Raw genomic sequence first — 24,464 nt, 5'->3', positions numbered from 1 at the left:
CGGGCGCATGCGCAGTGCGTGCTTTTTAGCTTTTCTCTCACGCAGTGTGGCGGCGGCCGCGCGAGCAGCGGGGCCTGGGCGCGAGGCTTCTCCACACACAGCCCGTTAGTCAGTGAGGAGAGGAGAGGGGAGCGGAGCGAGCGAGGAGCAGCAGCCGCTGCTGCTGTCGTGGTGAGCGGGCCGCGCCGGGCCTTCCGCGCCCCCACACACCGAGCGGGCCCTGAGGTAAAAAAATAAGCCGTAAATAAACAGGCGCTCGGGGAGCGGGGCTGCAGGCCCGGCCCTGCCCGGCCTCTCCCCCGGCCCTGCCCGGCCTCTCCCCCGGCCCTCCCCGGCCTCTCCCCGGCCTCCCCCTCTCCCCGCCTCCCCTCTGGCCTCCCTCTGGCTCTCTCTCTCTCTCCCTCTGTCTCTCTCTCTCCCTCTGTCTCTCTCTCTCCCTCTGTCTCTCTCTCTCTCCCTCCGTCTCTCTCTCTCTCCCTCCGTCTCTCTCTCCCTCTGGCTCTCCCTCTGGCTCTCTCTCTTTCCCTCTGGCTTTCTCTCCCTCTGTCTCTGTTTCTCTCCCTCTGTCTCTCCCTCTGGCTCTCTCTCTCTCCCTCTGGCTCTCTCTCTCTCCCTCTGGCTGTCTGTCTCTCTCTGGCTGTCTGTCTCTCTCTCTCCCTCTGGCTCTCTCCCTCTGGCTCTCTGTCTCTCCCTCTGGCTTTCTCTCCCTCTGGCTGTCTGTCTCTCTCTCTGTCTCTGTCTCTCTCCCTCTGGCTCTGTCTCTCTCCCTCTGGCTCTCTCTCTCTCCCTCTGGCTGTCTGTCTCTCTCTCTGGCTGTCTGTCTCTCTCTCTCCCTCTGGCTCTCTCCCTCTGGCTCTCTGTCTCTCCCTCTGGCTCTCTGTCTCTCCCTCTGGCTCTCTGTCTCTCCCTCTGGCTCTCTCTCTCTCCCTCTGGCTGTCTGTCTCTCTCTCTGGCTGTCTGTCTCTCTCTCTCCCTCTGGCTCTCTGTCTCTCCCTCTGGCTTTCTCTCCCTCTGGCTGTCTGTCTCTCTCTCTGTCTCTGTCTCTCTCCCTCTGGCTCTCCCTCTGGCTCTGTCTCTCTCCCTCTGGCTCTCTCTCTCTCCCTCTGGCTGTCTGTCTCTCTCTCTGGCTGTCTGTCTCTCTCTCTGGCTGTCTGTCTCTCTCCCTCTGGCTCTCTCCCTCTGGCTCTCTGTCTCTCCCTCTGGCTCTCTGTCTCTCCCTCTGGCTCTCTCTCTCTCCCTCTGGCTGTCTGTCTCTCTCTCTGGCTGTCTGTCTCTCTCTCTCCCTCTGGCTCTCTCCCTCTGGCTCTCTGTCTCTGGCTCTCTCTCTCTCCCTCTGGCTCTCTGTCTCTCCCTCTGGCTCTCTCTCTCTCCCTCTGGCTTTCTCTCCCTCTGGCTGTCTGTCTCTCTCTCTGTCTCTGTCTCTCTCCCTCTGGCTCTCCCTCTGGCTCTGTCTCTCTCCCTCTGGCTCTGTCTCTCTCCCTCTGGCTGTCTGTCTCTCCCTCTGGCTGTCTGTCTCTCTCTCTGGCTGTCTGTCTCTCTCTCTGGCTGTCTGTCTCTCTCTCTCCCTCTGGCTCTCTCCCTCTGGCTCTCTCCCTCTGGCTCTCTCCCTCTGGCTCTCTCCCTCTGGCTCTCTCCCTCTGGCTCTCTCCCTCTGGCTCTCTCCCTCTGGCTCTCTGTCTCTGGCTCTCTGTCTCTGGCTCTGTGTCTCTCCCTCTGGCTCTGTGTCTCTCCCTCTGGCTCTGTCTCTCTCCCTCTGGCTGTCTGGCTCTCCCTCTGGCTGTCTGTCTCTCCCTCTGGCTCTCTGTCTCTCCCTCTGGCTCTCTGTCTCTCCCTCTGGCTCTCTGTCTCTCCCTCTGGCTCTCTGTCTCTCCCTCTGGCTCTCTCTTCCTCTGGCTCTCTCTCTGTCTGTCTCCGTCTCTCTCCCTCTGGCTCTCTGTCTCTCCCTCTGGCCGTCTCTCCCTCTGGCCGTCTCTCCCTCTGGCCGTCTCTCCCTCTGTCTCTCTCTCTCCCTCTGTCTCTCTCTCTCCCTCTGTCTCTCTCTCTCCCTCTGTCTCTCTCTCTCCTTCTGTCTCTCTCTCTCCCTCTGGCTCTCCCTCTCCCTCTGGCTCTCCCTCTCTCCCTCTGGCTCTCTCTGTCTCTGGCTCTGTCTGTCTCTGGCTCCGTCTCTCTCTCTCTCCCTCTGGCTCTCTGTCTCTCTCTCTCTCCCTCTGGCCGTCTCTCTCCCTCTGGCCGTCTCTCTCCCTCTGGCCCTCTCTCTCCCTCTGGCCCTCTCCCTCCCTCTGGCCCTCTCCCTGGCGCTCTCTCTCCCTCTCCCTCCCTCTGGCCCTCTCTCTCTCTCCCTCTGGCTCTTTCTTTCTCTCTCCCTCTGGCTCTTTCTTTCTCTCTCCCTCTGGCTCTTTCTTTCTCTCTCCCTCTGGCTCTTTCTTTCTCTCTCCCTCTGGCTCTTTCTTTTTTCTCTCTCTCTCCCTATAATTACATAAAGGGAGAGGAAAAAACACTCCTCTCGCCACCTGGCTCTTTCTCTCTCCCCCTGGCTCTTTCTCTCTCCCCCTGGCTCTTTCTCTCTCCCCCTGGCTCTTTCTCTCTCCCCCTGGCTCTTTCTCTCTCCCCCTGGCTCTTTCTCTCTCCCCCTGGCTCTTTCTCTCTCCCCCTGGCTCTTTCTCCCTCTCCAAATAGAATATGGAGGGGGGGAGAGAGGGAGAGAGAAAACATCATCTGGCTCTTTCCCTGGCTCTTTCTCCACTGACTCTTGTTTATTTCTGTCACTGCATGGAAAAGTAGAAGCTACCGCTTTATTTCATTCTGCTTACATACCTTTCAATTTTTAATCCCCCTCTCAGATATGTACTTATTTTATATATTGTTTTATATCACACTTGTTTTTAATCACTTTTCTGCAATTGGTCTCTTTCTCTCCTCTTTGTGTCGCCAGCTCTCTGTCTGCACCTAAGAGCAGCAGATGAAGTTATATTTTTTTCTGGTTTGTTAATATTTTATACATGCATAGGTTTTGTTGTCAAAAGTTAAACTTGTTTTCGTGTTCCAAAAGTTGGTAACAACAAGCAACAGTCCTGTGCAGTCAATACTCTCATCCTTTCGCTTGTTTATCTGTCTTCCCTCTACCTATATTTCTATACCTTTTTTCATTTTCCAGGATTGCTTTGGCCTTGGTTAGTGCCCCCCTCCACTTGTTTAGTTAACCAAACAGCAGCAGGTAATAAAGGCTGGGGTAAAGGCCGGGGGGTCGTTGCAAATACCTTTGAATAAGACTTTAACAGAGGGCATATGTCTGTTCAGGTGGATGTTAAAGATCCCCTGGCATTATTTGAAAAGAGTAGGTAGCTTCTCCCTGTGTCTTGGATCTAAACTAAAATTGGTCAGTTACTTCATGGCTGTGTGGGACATAGCTGTGTGCAAATGGGCTGCTGTGTTTGCTTTGAAATACATTCTTTACGCTTAGTTACATCCCGTCAAGAGTTTTGAAGCACCCTCCTTACACTAAGCCAAATGTAAGGAGTGTTATTGTATATTTTTATCTCAAATTGTTTTAATTTCCCATCAATTGGGATCTTTAACAGCAAACAGTAGCTGAATGGCTTATTATTACTTTTTTGTCAATATACTATATATATATCATTGCTATTTTACAAATCACTGCTCTCTCTCCTTTTTTGTAAAACTTAAAAATACCCACGTAAAATATATGCAAAAAAAGTTGCTGGATCTACAGATGTGGTTAAAAACAACTTGTACTACCTAAATATATAATCCTATAATGTTATGTATTATTTGTGCCTCCAGAAACTAGCAGCAGCTAATTTTTTTGCTTTTTTTTAGATATACATTTTATGTCAAAAAAAACTTCCAACTTACCACAATTGGGAGAAAGCTTCACACACTAGGTCCCTGAATAGTCGATGCTCTCCACCTCTGTCTTTGCACCTAATAGCAACTTATACTTTTTCTTTACATATATTTAATTGCAAAAGAAAACTTATTTTCTCCTAGTTTTCCAGAATTTAGAAGGGAGATTCTGGGATTAACGTCCTGTAGTCAGTGCTCATTCACTCTCCCCCACCCCCCCCCCCCCCCCCTCTTTACATTTATCCATGCATCAGGGCAAAAACGGGACGTTTGAGGGGATCTTGTAGAGGCAGCAACTAATGACCTGTATTGATAAAAAAGAGTAACTACTATTCCCCCAAAAAGGCAATGTATACAATTTTGCTTTTAAGAATAACTTTTTCATTTTCAAAATTCTGATACAAAAGCTTCTAAAAAGTGCAAGGGCAGATACAATACTAATTTATCTCTAACTCAGCACCTTTTGCGATGGGAAGTTGTCCCAAGACACTTAACAATAATGGCATGGGGGTGGGGAGCAGAAAGCACGGTCAAAGAGATGGGTCTTGAGGTGAACTGAATAATTCTGGAAGGCGTCCTTCATACCCAGCAGTTAAAGGCTGCTAATATATGCATAGGTAATGGATATTAAGGTACGAACGACATCTATAGAGGCAGCAGCTAAATAGAAATTTTCTGCACAAAGGGAGACCATTCAGCCCAAGGGGCTGAATCCACACCCTAACAGCCCTCTGTGTGGGAAAACAATCATTTTAACCTCTCCTCTGGATCTGCTGCGAACTCTCCTGAGATTATAGCCCTTTGTCACCCATTTACAACAAAAGGAAATTGTTTTTCCCTATTTACCGTTGGATTCTTAAGACTTGCTTTCTTAAATAGAGTTGTCAGGATGTGGAATCACTGTCTGCAATGGTGGTCAAGGATCCAATTAGTTTTCAAGAGGGAACTAGATATCTTAAAAAATAATTAATTTGGAGGGCTATGGGGAAAGCCAGGCAACTGGGACTGATTGGATTCAAAGAGCTGGGAAAGATGGTGCTGTAAAGTTCTATGGCTCTTTAATCCCTTCAGTCTCTTTTCCATCAAGTGGGAAAGAATCCCCAGTTTAATAAGCCTCTCTTCATAGGTATATAGTCAACAGTTGATAGTCACTATTGATGTTACAGAAGCAAAATATGAGAATCTTAGTCATCTACCAAAAGCAGGCAATAATGTACGTCTGTGTCTCCCTGAAGCTGCACACTGTTGACATGTGGGAGCTGCTACTTATGCTGTGTGGCACAGTAGTCCCTCCCTCTTCCCCGCCTCCCTTAATCAATCAGCGTTACATTTCTAAACAATGCAGCCAAACCACCTTATTTATAAACCCTGGGTAGCATGTGGTTGGGTTGTTAACCTTCCTCTCCTAGAAGAGTGTGGCTGATATCTGGTTTTGGTGTGGGTTTAGTGTTGTAACAATTACAGATATTTTCAAATAAAGTCACTATTTATATAGAGATGCAATATATGAGAATATTATTATTCATCTACCAAAAGTAGGCAACTGTGTGTTTAGATATTTCCTCTATTCTAAATGGTTATTTTCAATGTGTGCCTATGTGCATATTTTCATGACTTTCCTTCCCTGTCAATTCAAATAATGTATGCACAGTATTTTTAAAAAGCTTCCTGTGTGTATATCTGCTGTTTGCACGTGTTGTTGGGCTGGTCTTATTATAACTTATGTGGTAAGTCATTTGTAAATAATTTGGCGATGCACATACACTGTCTCTTGCTCTCCGCTCCACAGTCAGTATCACTCTTTTAAAATGTTCACCAAGTTGTGTTGCAAAGTTCGGATTTTTTTGCAGTAATGACCAAGACAATCACTATTTACAATTTCTCTTCTTTGTTTCTTCACCCCTTCTGCCAGAGAAAAAAGTATCTAATTTTAAGAATTTTTTTTCCCTCTTTCCTCCCCCATCTCCCCCACCCCCAAAAAAAAAACACTATAGCTGTTCTAGGGAAAGGTAGCTTAGTGGTTAGAGCACTTGTCTCGCAAGCAAGGCGAGCTGGGTTAAATTCTCGATCGAGGTGAAACGTTAGGCAAGTTTCCTCACTCCATATGCCTCTGTTTACCTAGCAGTAAGTAGGAACCCGGTTGTTAGAGAATTGGTAGTTCAGTTTCCGGGGGTAATAATTGCTTCAAAATAATAATAATTCGGTTACGCAATCCACGAATGTTCGTGGAGCACTGCTGTGTGCAATTGGCTGCCGCATTTTCCCCACAAAATACAGTGAATTCAATTTACAGTATATTCTGTGAAGCACTTTGAGACGCTTCACAGACGTGATAAGCCGCAATATCAAATGCACGGATTACTACAACAACTTGCATTTATATATCGGGGTAGCATTCTTGAGCACTGATTATTATTATAGTAGTAATATTATTAAAGGGCTCCTCTGAAATGTTTCAGTTACCAGTCAGGCTGGCTCGGCTCGCACTCGCCTCTGGGTCAGAAGATTGTGGGTTCAAGCCCCACAACAAGGACTTTTTATAATTAATAATAATCCTTACATTTGATATAGCAGCTTATCGCGTCTTTGAGACATCTCAAAGCGCTTCACAGAATATATTGTAAAGTGAATTATCGGTATATTTTGTGGGCAAAACGCAGCAGTCAATTGCACACAGCAGAATCCCACACATAGTCATGGATTGAGAGAAAAGTGGTCTGCCAATCGACTTAACAACCGAGTAATAATTAATAAGTAATAATGATGAATAATAACCCTTGCATTTGCTATAATAATACGCACACTTGTTATGACACTTATCACGTTATCAAGCTATCTCAAGGTGCATCACAGAACTTTTACTGTAAAGTGTACTAACGTGAGGAGTGAATGCTAAATTACCAGGGTTGCTGTCCACATTAGGCCCCATCTGCCTGTTCCCCTAGATGAACGTTAAAGATTGGAAAAGAGAGAATGGAGTTTCTCATGATGCCCTGCGGGCTGGTCCACAAGGCAAGGAATTATAAGCGAACCCACATCATAACAACAACAGCAGGAACTTGCATTTATATTGGGCCATCCATGCAGAGTAGTATCTCAGACCGTTTAACAGTGGTGGAGCTGGGGAGACCGTCAAGGAGTGTGTTTGAGTAATCCAGGCAGGAGGTGACAAACGCGTGCATGAAGGTTTCGACTGCATTTGGGGTAAGGTACGGTCGGAGGCGGGCAATGTGGCGGAGGTGGAAGAAGTGATCCTGGTTAGGGACCAGATGTGGGGGAGGAAGAACAACTGTGGGATCGAACAGAGCGCCTAGATTGCGCATTTTCCCCACAAAATACAGTGAATTCAATTTACAGTACAGTATATTGGAGTTCAGATCCTCAGGAGTGAGGACGTTGACAGGAGCCAAGGAGTATGGCTTTCATTTCGTCCACATTCAGCTGCGGGAAGTTTACATCCAGTCTTGATGTCTGCCAGACAAGTTAATAGAACACCAGTGGACCTGGAGTTTGTGGAGTCCTGTAGCTCAGTGGTTAGAGCACTCGCTTTGTAAGCGAGAGACCTGAGTTCAATTCCAGGCAGAGGGCGAAACCTTGGGCAAGTTTCCTTACTCCACACAGAGCCTAATAATAATCCCTCCAAAAACCAAAAACAATAATAAATTGGTAATTTTCAATCTACGACTGTTTGTGGGACATTGCTGTGCGCAATTGGCTGCCGCGTTCGCCCACAAATATACGGTCAATTCACTTTATAGTGTGTTCTGTGAAGCGCTTTGGGACGTCCTCCTGACGTGAAAAGCGCTATATCAAATGCAAGGATTATTATTACTGGAGAAGGCAAAGTGGATTTGTGTGTCATCCGCATACATGTGGAAATTTACCCCGTATTTATGGGTAACATCACCCAGAGGGAGCGTGTAGGTAAGGAAAAGAAGAGGACCACAGATGGAGCCCTGGGTTACCCCGCAGGAGCGGGAGGAGAAACCATTTGCCGAGGTGAAATGGAGTCGATTGGTTAAGTAGGATTCAAACCATGCAAGTGCAGACCCACTAAGGTAGATGAGGGAGGAGAGGCTGTGGAGGATGGCGTGGTCGGCTGTGTTGAACACTGCAGAGAGATCCAGGAAGACAAGGAGGCAGAGGGAGGGGTCCTGGTCACAGATAGAGAGGATGTTGTTTGTGACTTTGAGAGGCTCTGTCTCTCTGCTGTGGGCAGGGCGAAAACCAGACTGCAGGGGCTCATGGAGGGAGAGGTATGCCCGAAGTTGACCTCCAGCGCCTTGGGACGTCGTCTTGGAGAGAGTTCAAGATTTCTACAATCCTTTGTATGAAAAAATGCTTCCTGATTTAACCTCCTAAATGGTCGAGCTCTAATTTTAAGGTTATACCACCTTGTTTTGGATTCCCCCACCAGAAGAATTAGTTTCTCTGTAGGTGTTATAATTTTAGACCTGGAATCTACCTGTATCTTCCCTCCCATTTTTACCTGATAAATTTGTGCCCATAGAATAGAATCATAGAATATTATAGCCCAGAAGGAGGCCATTCGGCCCATCGTGCCTGTGCCAGCTCTTTGGAAGAGCTACCCAATCAGTCCCACTCCCCCATATCCTTGAAAATGTTTCCTTTTCAAGTACCTATCTAATTTAAAAAACATCTCTTTTTTAAAAAAAATCTCTACTCCACTCTGGTTCTTTTACCAATTATCTTGTCCCCTGGTTTCTGACCCACCTGCCAGTGGAGACAGCCGGCAGGATATCATGAGAAACTCCCTATCTACTCTATCAAACCCCCTCATAATTTTGAATGTCTCTATTAAATCTCCCCTTAACCTGTTCTGCTGAATTAAGAACAATTCCAGCTTCTCTAGTCTCTCCGCATAACTAAAGTCCCTCATCCCTGGAACCATTTTGGTAAATCTCCGCTGCACTCTTTCCAAATGCCTTGATATCCTTCCTATAGTATGGTGCCCAGGATTGGACACAGTACTGCAGCTGAGGACTAACCAGTGACTTATAACCATCTCCCTTCTGTCCTTAGGTTTTAATCTGAAAATTACCCTGGTACATTTCCATTCTTCCTCTCTCCCTTCCCTTCCCCTCAATTCAGTCTGTTTGTGAGGCCTGCTTGGTGAGTTTCATGGCTAATTCTCACTGTTGCTCAACAACAACAAGATTCCATTTATAGAGCGCCTTTCACATCGGGAGGACGTCCCAAGGCGCTGTACAGTTGGGTCAGGACCCGAGCATTGGGGGGGGGAAATGGTCAGGGTGAGGGGAGGGAAGGGAGGGAGCGAGGAGGGGGTAGAGAGTCGAGAGGGGAGCTGAAGGCACGGTCAAAGAGAAAGGTCTTGAGACCGGCCTTGAAGGAGGAAAGGGAGGAGGCGGCGAAGGCACTGGAGGATGGAGTTCCAGAGCCTCGGGGCTGAGAGGCTGAAGGCCCGACCACCGATGGTAGGGCTCGCTATTGTCTTCTGAATTGTGGATGGGTGGGCATCAGTGGTTAGTGAGGGAGTCGTGTGTGAGGGTGGGTTGGAGTGAATGAATGTGTGTGTGTGTGTATATGGAGAGTGAGGTGGTGATGTGTGTGGAGTAAACGAATGGTGTATAAAGCTGCTGAACAGACACATTTTGTCTCCATAACAACGTTCACTTAATTTCCAGTAAAGTAAAATTAATCTGTAAAAAGTTTAAGCCATTTATTTTGGTGTGAAAGGTGCGATAGTAATTAAGGGTGTGGAAAGTGGGGCTGTGGCTATCTTACAAACTGTGTCAATGGTTTCGTATTTTAACAAAGAGCTTATTTAATGAAGTTGCTGGGTGTACTTGAAGCTATAAAAATAAACTGACTATCCTTTCCTTATTGCTATGTTGAAAGAGAGGGGAATGGGTCTTTTCTGTATTTAATCACGTGCTCAAATAAGAGTTATCACCCACCATTGTACCCTTATCTTCCTTTGTCCCAAAATATCAGAAGTTTGTTATCTTTGTTTACCTATATTACAACAGCTTATGTTTATGCAGCACCTTTCAAAGTAAAAGTACATCTAGAAAGCACTTGACAAATATAGTGGATCCTGGGCAGGAAAATTAGAGATTTCAATATGTTGAGCAAAGGAGAGGCGGGTTGTAGGTTTTTGTAGGCCAGGTACCAAGACAGTGATTTTCACGAGAGATTCATAGGAGTGTGGTGACTGTCCTGGCGATGAGGCTGGCTGTGCTCTCATCAGCAGCGCCCTGGAATAGTGTGGACCTCCTGGCTCAGGAACTGGACTAGAGACCGTCCAGAGGGTAGGCTCGATTCTGACATTTTGTTGTGAAACATGTCACATTGGTGCCAGTTCAGCTCCAAAGAGACCCTGCTTATCTATTGCCCCCAACCCCTCAGAAAGGTGAAAGGAGCAAGGGATGTGGTGACTAAAGGGCCACGTTTAGTGAAGTCTCAGATCGCGAGGGCTGAATGAAGGCTTGGCCTTCGGGAGTGAAGGACCAGATCAGAGTTGGAATAGCTGAGGCTATTAGCTTGAATATAGCTCAAGACCCCTTTGGGTGAGGACATGCTGCTCAGAAGCTTTTAGCACAAGTCATTTGGCCCAAAATGTCTTAGTCAAAGCTACCTGTATTGTTGACCTCATACCAATCCCACTCTCCAGATATCTCCCCAAGTCCCTTAATATGTTTACTGCTTAGATAGTTATCCAGTTTCCATCTGAATAATTCTACACTGACTTTAATGTAACAGTGGTGGCCAACAGTGGATGTACTTGCTTTGGATGGGGTGCAGCGTAGATTTACTTGGTTAGTACCAGGGATGAAGGGGATGAGTTACGAGGATAGGCTGACCAATTTGGGTCTATATTCTCTAGAATATAGAAGAATTAGAGGGGATCTTATAGAAACCTATAAGATTATCAAAGGGTATGATAGAGTAGATAGTGGGAGATTGTTTCCCCTGGTTGGAGAAACTAAAACCAGGGGTCACAACCTTAAAATCAGAGGTCAGCCCTTTCGCACTGAGTTGAGGAAGAACTTCTTCACTCAAACGGTGGTGAATGTATGGAACTCGCTACCCCAAAGGGCTGTTGACGCTCAGTCCTTGCACATATTCAAGACTGAGATATAGATTTCTTATTGCAAAAGGGATTAAGGGATATGGGGATAAGGCAGGGTCAGGTTATTAGCTGGAGTTAGATTAGAAGATCAGCCATGATTGAATGGCGGGGCAGGGTCGAAGGGCCGAATGGCCTACTCCTACATGTTATGTTAACCTTTTTGGTCTACCAACAAAATACATTTTCTTGATTGAATATTTCTTTATTCATGACATTGTCGCTCAGTAGCTACAGGAAACAAGGCATTGATTTGGAATGGATTCGCTTGGACTGGACTGGAGTGATTGTTCAGAGGGGCCCCTTCCGGCCCACAGGCCATGGGATGGCCATCACTGGTCAAGATTAGTTGGGGTACAAGATTGCATTCCAGTCTGAGCCAGGGCTGTTTTAATAAGCTCAGTCCGATCTTGCTTATTTTTATACTGGCAGTACTGAGGCCAGATTCATTCCAGAAAAGTCTGTTCGTTGTCTGTCAACAGTGCAGCCCACTGCTTCCTTTTGCTATTCAGTCAGATGGCTGAGAATTTCAGCAGAGAACTTCAGCTGCCTTTGGCTATTTTGCTGCCAGAGACTCTTGAAGGGAGGAGTGTTTTTGTTTACTATCCATAGAATTACTTTCATTCCAGTTTTGGGTGCCTCTATACTGTTCTTTTGGGGTGGGGACTAGCCGGGGTCTCTTAGAAGCATTTGGCAACAGAATATTGGAATTGAGTCGATCTTCTGTGACGGTCTCGATCAGTTCTTGAGCAAGTGTTGATGACGGCCCAGCCTGGCTCATCGGCAGGACTTAGTGGAGCAGACCAGTCATTAAAGCCAGTTATTCTTCCCATTTAGCTCCTGTTAACCCTGCACGCTGGTAGGGTGGTTCTAGCTGAATGGGCAGTGGCAAACTTGCCACATAGTGCTCTTGATGGCCAAAGCACACTGGGTTCCCTAGATTCTACTCTTGCGAACCGAGACTCTCTGGAATTAGGTAAGCGGGATCCAGGGAGCGAATGCACATTCCATTCCAGACACCAGGAAAACTGTGAAGATGGAATAAATGTGTGGATCTCAGTCTGGTTTGGAGACCCTTTAAAACGTGATACGTGGCCACGTGTTGGATACTTGGCTGGCCAAACCGTCCGTTTATCTATGTCTACGCCTGGCTCTGGTACTACCTTGGCCTGTGAAGGTTGAAGATTCGAGCTCCATATTGGAACTTTGCCCTCACCGGCGGATGCTTCAGCTGCACTGTTGGAGGAGCGTCTTTCGTATGACGTGTTTAACCCAGGTCCTGTCAACCTATTCTCAGGTGGACAACAACTTGCATTTGCAGAACTCCTTTTGTGTTGGGAGGACACAAAAGAGCCTCAAAACACAGATGACTGGAAGCCTGAACTGGGGTGAGAGGGAACGTGGCCCAAAGTCCAGTCAAAAGATAGCTTTTAATGCAGGTTTTGAAGGTGAGGAGAGAGAAGGCGAGGTGGAGCAACTAAAGATCGAAGAGAGGACACAATGGCAATAAACTCGGTCCCTGACGGTGGGACAGATTGGACATAGGACATGAGGCCGGCTGAGCAGCGCAAGCGGCTGGGGCAACAGAAGGTCACCCAGATAGGGTGGAGTAAGACTGGAAGCATTTGAAAGTGAAAATGAGAATTTTAAATTTGATCTGCTAGGGAGTGGGGAGCTGATCAAAGATTTGATATAGCACCTACATGTAGCATCAATTAATAATTTGACCTTCAAAAAAAAGTAATAAATATAATTTGGTCACTCAATCTACAACTTTGTGGGACACTGCTGTGCGTAATTGGCTATCGCTTTTTACCCACAAAAGTCAATTCACCTTACAGTATATTCTGTGAAGGGCTTTGAGATGTCTCAACAACTTAAGGCTCTATATCAAATGCAATGATTATTATTATCAATACTTCTCAAAGTGCTTCAAAGGATACAATAACAAATTACATTTGTATAGCGGCTTTCACGTTGGGAGGACTTCCCAAGGCGCTGGTCAGTCAGGAATTTTGAAAAAAAAGCACTGCAAAGTGTAGTGACGGAGAAGATATGCTATATCTTCTAGGAAGAGTGCTATATCAAGTTGTTCTTGTATGCGAACCTGGCAGCCAATTTGTGTACATCAATATCCTGCAACCAGCCATAAAGTGAACGTCCCAAGTTTTTTTTATTTGAGGGATTAGATAGTTATCCAGTTTCCATCTGAATAATTCTACACTGACTTTAATGTAACAGTTGGCCAGGACACCTCTTTTCAAATAGTTCTGCAGACAATCGTCCAGATTAATGGTCATGCTTGTGAGACCTTGCTGTGTGCAGAGCAGCTGTAACCTTCGCCTACATAAAACAGTTACTGCACTTGACAGCAACTCCTGTAAAGTCTGTGCTTACTTTGAGAAGTGTTAACGATAAAACTCTATGCAAATGTAAGTTCTTTTTTGCACTGACCTGCCCACCTTCAGACAGTGAGTGAGTGAGGATCTTCCTGATTCAGCTGCGTTGAGGGGAGATGAACAGTGCTGAGGAGGACAGAATGTGAGTTTGTTAGAAACTCAAACTGCATTTTAACATTGGCTAGAGATTATAATGGCAAAAACCTGGTGACTGGACGCACAGAAACCCATCGTCATTCTTGAGTCTTGAAAACAAACTATTGAAGGACCTATACTACATATACACGATTTCCTTTTGTCTGGTGTAGAGTGCACTCTCGTAGCTGAATTAGCTGAATTGTGTTGGTCAACAGTTAAGTTTCAGCCCAGCTCAGTCAGTACAACTTCCACCTGTGGGTCAGAAAGTTGTAGGTTCAACCTCCACATTGGGGATTTTGAAGACTGATGGTCTATTGCAGAGCACTGCATTGCCACTGATACTGTCCTTCGGATGAGATGTTAAACTGAGGTCCTGTCTGCCTGTTCAGGATGTTAAAGGAAAGGGAGTTTCTTCTAGTGTCCTGGCCATCAGTCCTCCATTTAAAATTGGTCTTTCGCTTCATGGTCATTTGTGGGATGTTGCTGTGTGTAAATTACCTGCAGTTTTTGCCTAAGAGCAATCACTACCCTTCACAAAAGCTTTGTGGACTGCTTTTTTTGGTCAGCCGGAATACAGAAATCCATCACCATGCTGAAGAGTATCCAACTAAGCAGAGTTCCACGCTCCCACCTACACATGGAAATGTCCATGTTTGGCAATTCCTGACGTGGAATGCTTTGACAAATCAACTCTATCAAATTACAATTATTAAACATTTGTAAAAGATTATTAAATTTTAAAAGATTTATTGAATTTTTCCAGAGAATGGGGGTGGAGGGTTGATCACAAAGGGGTGTGAGAGGCACTGAGTGAGCTACAGCCTATAAATAGCAGCTGCTGTGATGATGCTGTGGGTTTACAGAACAGCGGCAGCCACGTTAATCTCACACCCCTGGTTTATAGCAGGTCTGTTTATTTCTGCTGAACAATCCTGTTTAAATGATTTGAGTTAAGTGGCTTGTAGGACCTCTGTTGAACTGGATCTAGCTCTGATATAGCAAATATTCCCTTATATAGTGGAGTGCTTCTTACACACGTGTATGTGTGCTTCTCTGCACTACCAATGACAACAACAAATCACATTTATATAGCGCCTTTCATGTCGGAGGGACATCCCATGGTACCAAGTGTGGAAGTGAAGTCTGGCTGCGATTATCGACAAAAAATTGTAATTGCCTGCAATGAGACTTTGTGCTCATAGACAAGGCTGATACTCCATTGTCAAAGGTGCCCTCCTTCAGATGAGATGTTAAACTGAGGTCCCATCTGGGACTGTTTCAGATGGCCAAAAATCCCCAGTTAAGACTGTTCTTTCACTTCATGGCTGTTTGGGAAATTGCTGGGCAAATTGGCTGCTGTGTTTTGCCTACAAATAGTCACTACACTTTAAATTAAAATCCTCTGAAATGCTTTGAGAATTTTCAATGACATAATATGCTGTATCAAATGTAAGGATTATTCCCTGACCCAGAGGATGACGAGAAAGCTGTAAACAAACAAACTCGCAGAGAGCACGAGCGGGAGATGTGCACTCAAGAAGTCATGATTTTACCCTTTGAGGTTATTTAGTAAAAGCAGCAAAGCTGTGCTCATTGTCTGTCAAACCACCACCTGTAAAGTCCATGCGTAACATAGCTTTATGTTAGTTGCCATGGGGAAGGGGAGAGAGACGTAGGGTCAGGGGAGTCTATCTCAGGCATTTCCAGATATCATGGGATGCAAGCAGGAATCTGTATGCAGTGTTTTGCATACTATACTGTTATGCAGTGACTGCCTATGGATAGTTCTGGCTGCCAGGCAGTATTCATCTGCATGAGGGCCTCACCCAAATGGTATCGATGCCTAATAAAGATTTGTTTAAATATTCTTGTTCTCTTGCTTGCTCTAAAATAATTCTGCCAGTTTCCAATAGCACCTTGACTACCTGAGTGTCCATCTGTCCATATCTGTCTCCAATGAGGAATTCAACTCAGGACTGGTTTAAAAAAATCTAGTTGCATGCATGAGAGTACATGGGTCACAATTTAACCATTGTTACAGGTAAATTGTGGGGATAGAGACTAGGGAGTCGGGACCAAGAACGTCAGAGAAAGATTGAGCTGAAAGTCCCAATGTGGGGCCTGAACTCACAACCTTTAGCCTCTTAGGTGAGAGTACGACCAACGCTTTACAATGCTATTTTGGGCTTGATTGTACAGTACAGGGTGACACTGCCGAGATAATTTATTATGGTTATGTCACTTTCTCTGGTGAAAACTACTACTTCCTCAACTCCCTTTTTTTTAAATGAAATAATACTCAAGTGGCTCAGAGAGTACTGCCTGGGTCTGCCCTAAGTTAATCTTCAAATGGTCTTGTTGTGAAATTTAGGTAATTTTTGCTGGGGAGAGGGACGAGAGTAGAGGGTACTTTTCATAAAATACATTAGTGAGTTGTCAAGTTGAGACTCACCAGCTAACACAGCATAGCTTGCTATTGAGAGCGCTGTCTGGCAAGCTGTCTCACTTCTTATCCAGCTAGGACCACCCTACCCTTTAGGGCTTTGGTTTACAGGGATAACAGAAGCTGAGTGGGAAGAGTCCCTGCCTCTAGTGACTGGTCTGCCCTTCCACGTCCTGCCAATGAGCCAGGCTGACTGGTCTTTTATCAGCAGTGCCCTGGAATACTGTGAACTCACCTGGCTCAAGAACCGAACTGGAGACTGTCACAGAGGATGGGATTGATTCTGACATTTGGTTGCCAAACATGTCACCCTAGAGCCATCCCAGCTCCAAGGCGACTGCACTTGCACTACCCCCCCCCCCCCCACCAAGTCCCCACCTTGCTCTTGTACACTGTCCACTCAAAGCAAGTGAGACGTGCATCCTGCAGGAAAGTCTGTATTAATGAGAGTTGCTATTGAGTGTTGCAGCTGCTAGTTAAAAATGCACAGCGCCAGCATGTTTTTTTTACTGGCTAGAATTTCAGGAGCCCGGCTTGCTGCCAGCGAACTGGGAGAGTAAAAGTGAGCGATCCCCAAAGATTGGTTTGATCCTACGCTTGGGCAGTAGTAACCCTCGGATTTCACGGCCATAACACTGCAATGTTTTCAGAGAGTTTTACAGATAATCGCTGATGAGTGTAGTGACTGCGCTCAGCAAAGTCTCATAAATGGCCATGAATTGAACAAACAATTTATCTGGGGGATTGACAGCCAGGACACTGGGAGAGAGAAACTCCCTTCTGTTTTCCAATAGCATCGCACAGTATCTGAGCAGTATGCTAAATAAACCCCCTATTTTTTTATTGACACTGTCTTGTTTGTCAATAGCCTGGTCCATGTAATGTGTGTTTCTTTACCTCTCCAGTGACTTCTCTGGAGCAGCTGTCGCTTCTGATTATTGCAGTGTCTGAGGAAAATGGTGAGTGTATCAGAGTTGTGAAGCCTCCACGTTTGAATAACCATGTGGTTGGGTGTGTGCGCTCCAAACCTCAACAACAACTTGCATTTATATAGCGCCCCTCATGTAGGGTAGCATCCCAGAGCGCTTGATAGCGCACCACTAAGGGATGTGGGAGCTGACCGTATGCATGGTCGAAGAGGAAGGTCTTGAGGCTCGACCTGAAGATGGGGAAGGAGGGGGCAAGCTGGGGGGATTGAGTGAGAGTGTTCCAGATTTTGGAGCGCAATGGCTGAAAGCACAACCGCTGATGGTGGAACGGGGGGGGGCCGAGGGACAAGATCATTTTTTTTGATGATCTTAACTTGATTAACTGACTTACCGACCGGTGGAAATAGTTTCTCCCCATTTATCTTCTCAAAGCCTCGCATCATTGTGAACATGTCCAGCAGGTTTTCTCTCAGCCTTCTCTGTTCTAATGAAGACTAGCCTCTCCCATCATAACTAAAGTCTCTCATCCCCAAGAAGGAATCCTAGAAATTTGCTGCACAGAAGGAGGCCAGTGCCTGCTTGCTAAGAGTTATCCATTTAGTGTGACTCCCTTACCTTTTCCTGGTACCTTTTTATATTTTTCTTATGATTGAGTGAATCTCTTCTGCATCCTCTCCATACCTTGAAGTGGGCCAGCCAATAACTGTGGTCTAACCAGTGATGTGTGTGTCTTACCAGGGCTAAATGGTGTGGGTGGGTGGGGAGGTTTTTTCGGTTCTAATCCTTTCAGATCTGTTGGCCAGCTCCATTTCCCCTGCCCGCACCACCATTGGTGGTCAGGCCTTCAGCCTCTGTACCCACTCTTTGGAACTCTATCCCACAGTCCCTTTGCCTTGCCCGCTCCTTTGCCTCCTTCAAGGGCCATCTCATCAAAGACTTTCTTCTTCGACAGTATCTTCGGTCATCCTCCTATCGCTGCTACCACTCCATCTCTCCTAATCCCAACCCCCAGCTTGGGTGCAAATCCTTGACTGTCCAACTCCTTGGGATGTCCTCCCGACGTGAAAGTTGCTATTCAAACGTAGTTTGTTGTTGTAACCGGCCCTCCTATGCTCTGCCCCTCAGACCGATTCTGTGGACATGAAGACCCCTAACGTGAATAACACATCATCGGGCTCCGGCACACAGGAGGAAATCGTTTCCAATGGGCACACAGAGAGCGAACCCAACCCTTTCGCAGAGTACATGTGGATGGAACATGAAGAGGAATACAATAGACAGGCAAGGGGGTGGGCACATGGCCCAATGCACCAAGTGGGGAAAAAAGAACTTGTGCTTTTATAGACCTTTGTTGAAGGAGCTCAAGGCACAATAATTGCTGTCAAATGTAGTTTTTTTGTTTTTGTTTGTAGCCATTTTCCACACAACAGAAGACTGGTGGCAGAGGACTGGAGGGTTGCAAATGTTACTCCTCTGTACAAAAAGGGGGAGAAGGTTAAACCCGGGAACTACACACCAGTCAGCCAAACGTCGGTGCTGGGGAAACTTCTAGAGACGATAATCTGGGACAAAATAAATTGCACTTAGAAAATTATGGGTTAATGTAGGACAGCCAGCACAGATTAGTTAAAGGCAAATCATGTCTAACAAACTTTATAGTCTTTTTCAAGGAAGTAATGGACAGGGTGGATGAAGGTAGTCCAGTTGATGTAGTGGAGTCCTGTAGCTCAGTGGTTAGAACACTCGCCTCACAAGAGAGAAACCTGGGGGTTCAACTCCCGGAAGGGAAAGGTGTTGGGCAAGTTTCCTTACTCCACACGCCTCTGTTTACCTAACAGTAAGTAGGAACCCGGTTGTTAGTCGATTGGCAGATCACTTTTCCGGGGGGAATAATTCCTTCAAAAAAATAATAATGAATTGGTCACTACAATCTACGGCGGTTTGTGGGATGCTGCCGCGTTTTGCCCGCAAAATATAGTCGATTCACTTTACATTATATTCTGCAAAGTGCTTTGAGACGTCTCGGAGATGTGATAAAGTGCTTTATCAAATGCAAGGATTATATATATATATGGATTTTCAAAAGGCTTTTGATAATCACTTAATATACTTGTTAGAAAAATTGAAGCTCATGGTATTAAAGGGACAGTGGCAGCATGGATACAAAACTGGCTGAGAGACAGAAAGCATAGATCAGTGGTGAATGGTTGTTTCTCTGACTGGAGGGAAGTATACAGCAGTGTCCCCAGGGATCGGTATTAGGACCACTGCTCTTTTTGATCTATATAAATGACTGGACTTGGAAGTACAATTTCAAAGTATGCAGATTATACAAAGCTAGGAGAAGTGGTAAATGGTGAGGATAGCAGAAGACTGCAAGAGGACATCGACTGGTAAAATGGACAGACACATGGCAGACGAAATTTAATGAGGAGAAATGCAAAGTGATGCATTTTGGGGAGGAGAAGGGGGAGAGGCAATATAAACGAGATGTTACAATCTTACAGCGGGTGAAGGAACAGAGAGACCTGGGGGTCCGCATAAGCAAATCTTCGAAGGTGGCAGGACAGGTAGATAAAACTGTTTATATTTTTAAAAAAAAGGAATATTCAGCTTTATAAATAGGGGCATAGAATACAAAAGTAAAGAGATTATGATGAACCTTTATAAAACAGTGGTTCGGCCTCAGCTAGAGTACTGTGTTCAATTCTGGGCACCACACTTTAGGAAGGATGTCAAGTCCTTGCAGAGGGTGCAAAGGAGATTTACCAGGATGGTACCAGGAATGAAGGACTTCAGTTATGAGGAGACACTAGAGAAGCTGGGGTTATTCTCCTTGGAGCAGAGAAGGTTAAGGGGAGATTTAATAGTTCAAAAATTATGAGGGGATTTGATAAAGTGAACAGGGAGAAACTGTTTCCACTGGCGGGTGGGTTGTTAACCAAAGGACACAGATTTAAAATAGTTGCCAAAAGAACTAGAGGGGAGGTGAGAATATTTTTCACACAACGAGTTGTTCAGATCTGGAATGCATTACCTGAAAGGGTGGTAGAAGACGATTCGATAACAATTTTCAGAGAGAAGTAGATAGATATTTGGAGAGGACAAATTTGCAGGGCTTATTGGGAGAAAGCGGGAGGGATAGGATTAATTTGGATAGCTCTTTCAAAGAGCTGGCACGAACACGACGGACTAAATGGTTTCCTTCTATGCTGTATAATTCTATGATTCTAACAACTTGTATTTACACTTGCCTTTCATGTTGGGTAGCATCTTGGAGCGCTTAACAGTGGTGAAGTTTGACATAGAGCTGGGGAAAAGGGGGAGGTGACTAGGCCTGGTTGAAGAGGAATGTGTGATCTGAAGACTGGTAAAAAGGGAGGCAAGGCAGAGGGATTGAGGCAGGGAGTTTTGAGTTTTGGGGCATGAATGCTGAAATCACAATGAGGTTTCAAAACAAAGCCACAAAGTGACCCGTTTTATTTGGAAACAAAATACTATCCTTGTCATCACTTTTAAAGCCCTCCAGGTTCTTGCCTCACCCTACCTCTGTGACCTTCTAAAACCCTACCAAACTGCCTACGCTACCATTCAGGGTCAGACCTTCAGCTTTTCCGACGTTACCCTCTGGACCTCCGTCCTGGAGTCCATTTGCCTTGGCGCTTCCCTCACCTCTGTCAAGATCCATCTCAAAACCTTCCTCTTTGACTGTGCCTTCGGTCATCTCTCCACCCTGCACATCCACCCCTCTTGAATCCAACCCCCAACTTGGGCACAAACCCTCAACTGTCCAATGCCTTAGGGCATTGTCCCAAAGTGGAAGGTGCTATATAAATGCAGTTTGTTGTTGACCGTGAGAAATACCCTTCTCTTCAACCCCCGCCCCACCATAGTATCATAGGATCTTTAGCATCCACCTAAACAGACACAATTTTAACATCTCATCCAAAGGACGGCGTCTCTGCATCTGCCTGGACTATGAGCTCACAAGGTAAACCTGATCCAGAGGTATGAATGTTGTGCAGACTAAGCCAGGCTGCCACCACTGGCTCCCTGTGGAGGCGTTAGCTCATGCCCTGCAGCTGCTGTCAGCTGAGTAACTCCCTGCTGAACACAGACAGCTGAACATGAACAAAGGAAAAATGTACAAGAACCTCCCAGGTTTCAATCTCAATCCACAGAGCCTGTAATGTGTTGGTTAGAGCGCTCACCTCAAGTAAGAGGCCCGGGTTTGATTCCCGGGCGGGGCGAAACCTTAGGCAAGTTTCCTTACTCCACACACGTCTGTTTACTTAGCAGTAAATAGGAACCTGGTTGTTAATCGATTGGCGGTTCGTTTTCCAGTGTATAATCCCATCTGAATAAATAAATAAATTTAGTCACTCAATCCATGACAATTTGTGGTACGCAGCTGTGTGCAATTGGCTGCTGCATTTCGCCCACAAAATATACAGTCAGTTCACTTCACAATATATTCTGTGAAGCGCTTTAAGACATCTTTGCGATGTGATAAGGAGCTATATCAAATGCAAGGATTATTATTAAAATGTTAGAGGCTGAGGCCAACTAACTAATCCGGTTCCAGAACTAGTTAGTTGACCTCAGTTGAGCCGGTAGTTATCAAGGTTTCCAACTGCTGATTGCTTTCCGGGCGCACTCTGTTCCCTGCCCTTCTCGTCACTCGGATTTCCCGAAAGGTGGGTATTTCCGACTTGGTGGAGGTTACGATTGAATACCTGTGAAAGGGAGACTGATTTCTTCTCTCTTTCCCGCTTATCGCCTCCTAATTGTGGCCAAATGTGGCTTACTGTTGAGTTTTGCACATTAATTGTGATCCATCAAGCGAGGTACCAGAGGACATTTGAGGGGAAAGGAGCTGCAATATCTTGTGGGGGGTGGATGGGTGCAGGAGAGGGGAGATGATTGTGGGGAGGGTGATGGGGACGTGGCTGGGTGTCAGCTGACCCCTTTTAAACCTAATTCCACCTTGAACTGAGGAAAACAAAGTGCAGTATTAACACTAACAGAGTGTTAAACAAAACGTATTAGTCAGCATGCCTAAGGGAACAATATTGTAGAATTGCGAAGGGCAGAAATTGATGTGGACCCGGGGTGGGGGGAGGGGGAGTAAGTAAGTGACCTGGTATTTCCTAGGTTTCAACACTAGACTCGTCTGGTTTGTATGATGTTGCCGTGGTTTCCTACAAATAAAAACAGTCATTGGATCTGACAGCAGTTGAGCACTTTGAGATGTTTTTGCATTGTAGGCGTGCTATGAAATGCAAGGTTTTCAATTGCAGCCTCGCCTGTGTGTTTGTAGCAGGACCCAATGATCTGGCTTTAGTTTACCTCCTAATGTGATTTGGGATTGGGGGAAGGCATTTAGGAGGGATTCGTTGAAGACCTTTGCAGGAATGTTGGGGAGCACCAAGGTGGGGGGAAGAGGAAAAGCAAGTTTAAATTTGTTAACCAGAGGTGCGATCCGAGGAGTTTCTAAGAGGGTTTTGAAGGCTTTTTTTTTGGTCAGCCGGGTATCTGGTACATGAAAATCCATCACTGTATTCTAGAGTATCCAGACCAAACTGAGATTTCCATGCGTCCCGCCTACACATGGAAATAAATCCCAGAGATAGATTGTTGGAATGGAATGCGCAATCTCTCCCTGGAAGGACACGTCCTGCTGATTCTGGAAAGTATTCAGCACAGGGTGGCAAAAGCCAAGTCTTGGGAAACCCAGAGTGTGTGTGTTAGGGTAACTGCTGGAGTCTTAACTATCCATAACCACACAGCTTGCCATTGAGAGCACTGACTGAAGGCACAAGGATTTTGAGAGAGATCCAGAGTGTGGCCCCACTGGCACTGAGACAGATGGGGAGCAGAACCAGCGGAAAAGCCTAGGGCAAGTAGTGACTGGAGGAGATTGCAGAGACAAGAGTAGAGAGCTCCAGTGGGAGTGCGAGCACCAGCATAGACACGATGGGGAGAGCGCGGGGAAGGGATTAGAGTACAGTTTAGCGCCTGATATCTGCACTAACTGGACCAGTCTTGTTGTGGATATGAAAACAGTGCGGATGTCAGATTTGTGTTTGTCTGTCTCTCTTGCTCTTTCTTTAATCCTGTCTTCACTTGAATCGTATATCCACCTGCCGATGTAGGTTGTCTGGCTCATTGTGCGCCTGGTAACTGAGCCTGCCCCTGAGCACACTTGTGGAATGGTTGGTGTGTGGTTCTTTGGTAGCTCAAGGGAGATATTTGCACAGTGTGTGCTGAATGGACCCAGTGTGGCTTACTGAATCAAAAGTAACTAATGCTCCTCTCCCTCTTCTCCACCCCCCCCCCCCAATCCCCCCCCCGGTGGTGATCGACAGGTCGAGGAGGAGTTATGGGAGGAGGAGTTCTTGGAGCGTTGTTTCCAGCAGATGCTGGATGAGGAGGACAAGGAGTGGTTCATTCCAGAGCGGGATTTGCCCGGCATCAACCAGATACAACAGCAGATGAACGGATTGTCCGTGAACGACAGCAGCAAGACAGAGGAACTCGTGGTGAGGGGCAGAGCAGGATACATAAATGGTGACAGAGACGCTAGCTATACATGTCGATAATTGGCCGGAGTTGGGATTGACTCCTTATTTCAGAGCATCCAGAATTTTGGATCCATCCATTCAGTCTTAACTTTTCTTTGGTCACTGGGGTCTCTACACACTTGGAAACCCATCACTGTGCTTTAAGAGTCCCCAAACCAGGCTCACCCCTCTCTCTCTCTCTTTCTCCTCCCCCCCACCCCGTCGGCGGTGGAAAGGTAGGGATGTGTCAGGGCCTGAAGGGATTTGAAAGCGAGTGTGAGCATTTTGAAATCGACCTGTGTACTGATAATGTTTTTAGTATGTCTTCTCCTCTTCCTGCCCTGTAACCCAACATCTCTCCTCTTGCTGCTTTAGAGTAAAAGTACTCTGAATCCTGATGCGAAGGAGTTTGTACCTGGTGTGAAATACTGAGGACCCCAAGGCTTGCAGACTGCCCTCTGCTGGAGGAGTTGACGGTGGCACAAGAGAAAACCAACACTTCTGAACACTGTGAAGCCAGTCACTCTTTAGGAGGGTCGATTTTGTTCATAGATGCTACCGGGTATTTTTTTTCCCCTCTCTCCTCCTTGCCTCCTACCCTTTCCTTCCCCTTTACTCCCAAATCTGCAAGACGCATTAGATTTCAATGTTTTCCAGCTTGTTTCAGCTTCATTGCAAAACTCTCCAAACACACACACACACGCACACACAGGTCCTGTTACGTTTTCCCCACACCCAAGCAGAAAGCGGCATAATTTCTGCCCGTACTGAAGTGAACCAGTATTCACATGCCAGCGCAGTATTCCTCTTAACAGTGGGGAAGGGGGCTTTGGGGGGGGGGGGGAATAAGACCCGTCTTTTCCTCAAAGGAGGAATGGGTGGGAGTGTAAACAGTGAAGAGAAACTGTCTGAATCGCTGAATTTGTACAACGCAGCTCAAAAAAAAAACTTGTTTGTGTAGGGGTGGGACAGTGTCTGCCTGACCTGCATTTTAATTTAAAGCTGTGGTTTTCTTTA

General features: G+C 46.1%; 1 protein-coding gene across 1 annotated transcript; it reads left to right on the top strand.

Moving 5' to 3' along the window:
* LOC103187259 (polyadenylate-binding protein-interacting protein 2) lies at window positions 1–24,464 on the top strand. Its single transcript, XM_042337786.1, has 5 exons — window positions 1–225; window positions 16,861–16,914; window positions 18,010–18,165; window positions 23,253–23,426; window positions 23,823–24,464. The coding sequence occupies exons 2-5, from the start codon at window positions 16,912–16,914 to the stop codon at window positions 23,877–23,879; spliced, it is 390 nt and encodes a 129-aa protein (XP_042193720.1). The 5' UTR covers window positions 1–225; window positions 16,861–16,911; the 3' UTR covers window positions 23,880–24,464.

This window comes from Callorhinchus milii, unplaced genomic scaffold (genome assembly GCF_018977255.1).
Source record: "Callorhinchus milii isolate IMCB2004 unplaced genomic scaffold, IMCB_Cmil_1.0 Scaffold1, whole genome shotgun sequence".
Taxonomy (NCBI): domain Eukaryota; kingdom Metazoa; phylum Chordata; class Chondrichthyes; order Chimaeriformes; family Callorhinchidae; genus Callorhinchus; species Callorhinchus milii.
Note: the sequence above shows the minus strand (reverse complement) of the source record. Positions and strands in the feature narration are given on the sequence as shown.

What these genes read in the sequence shown, in the direction of transcription:
- LOC103187259 (XM_042337786.1), top strand. An exon ending in AAGAGGAATACAATAGACAG is followed by an intron (nt 18,166 to 23,252) that starts GCAAGGGGGTGG and finishes GGTGATCGACAG; the next exon opens with GTCGAGGAGGAGTTATGGGA. An exon ending in GCAAGACAGAGGAACTCGTG is followed by an intron (nt 23,427 to 23,822) that starts GTGAGGGGCAGA and finishes TTGCTGCTTTAG; the next exon opens with AGTAAAAGTACTCTGAATCC.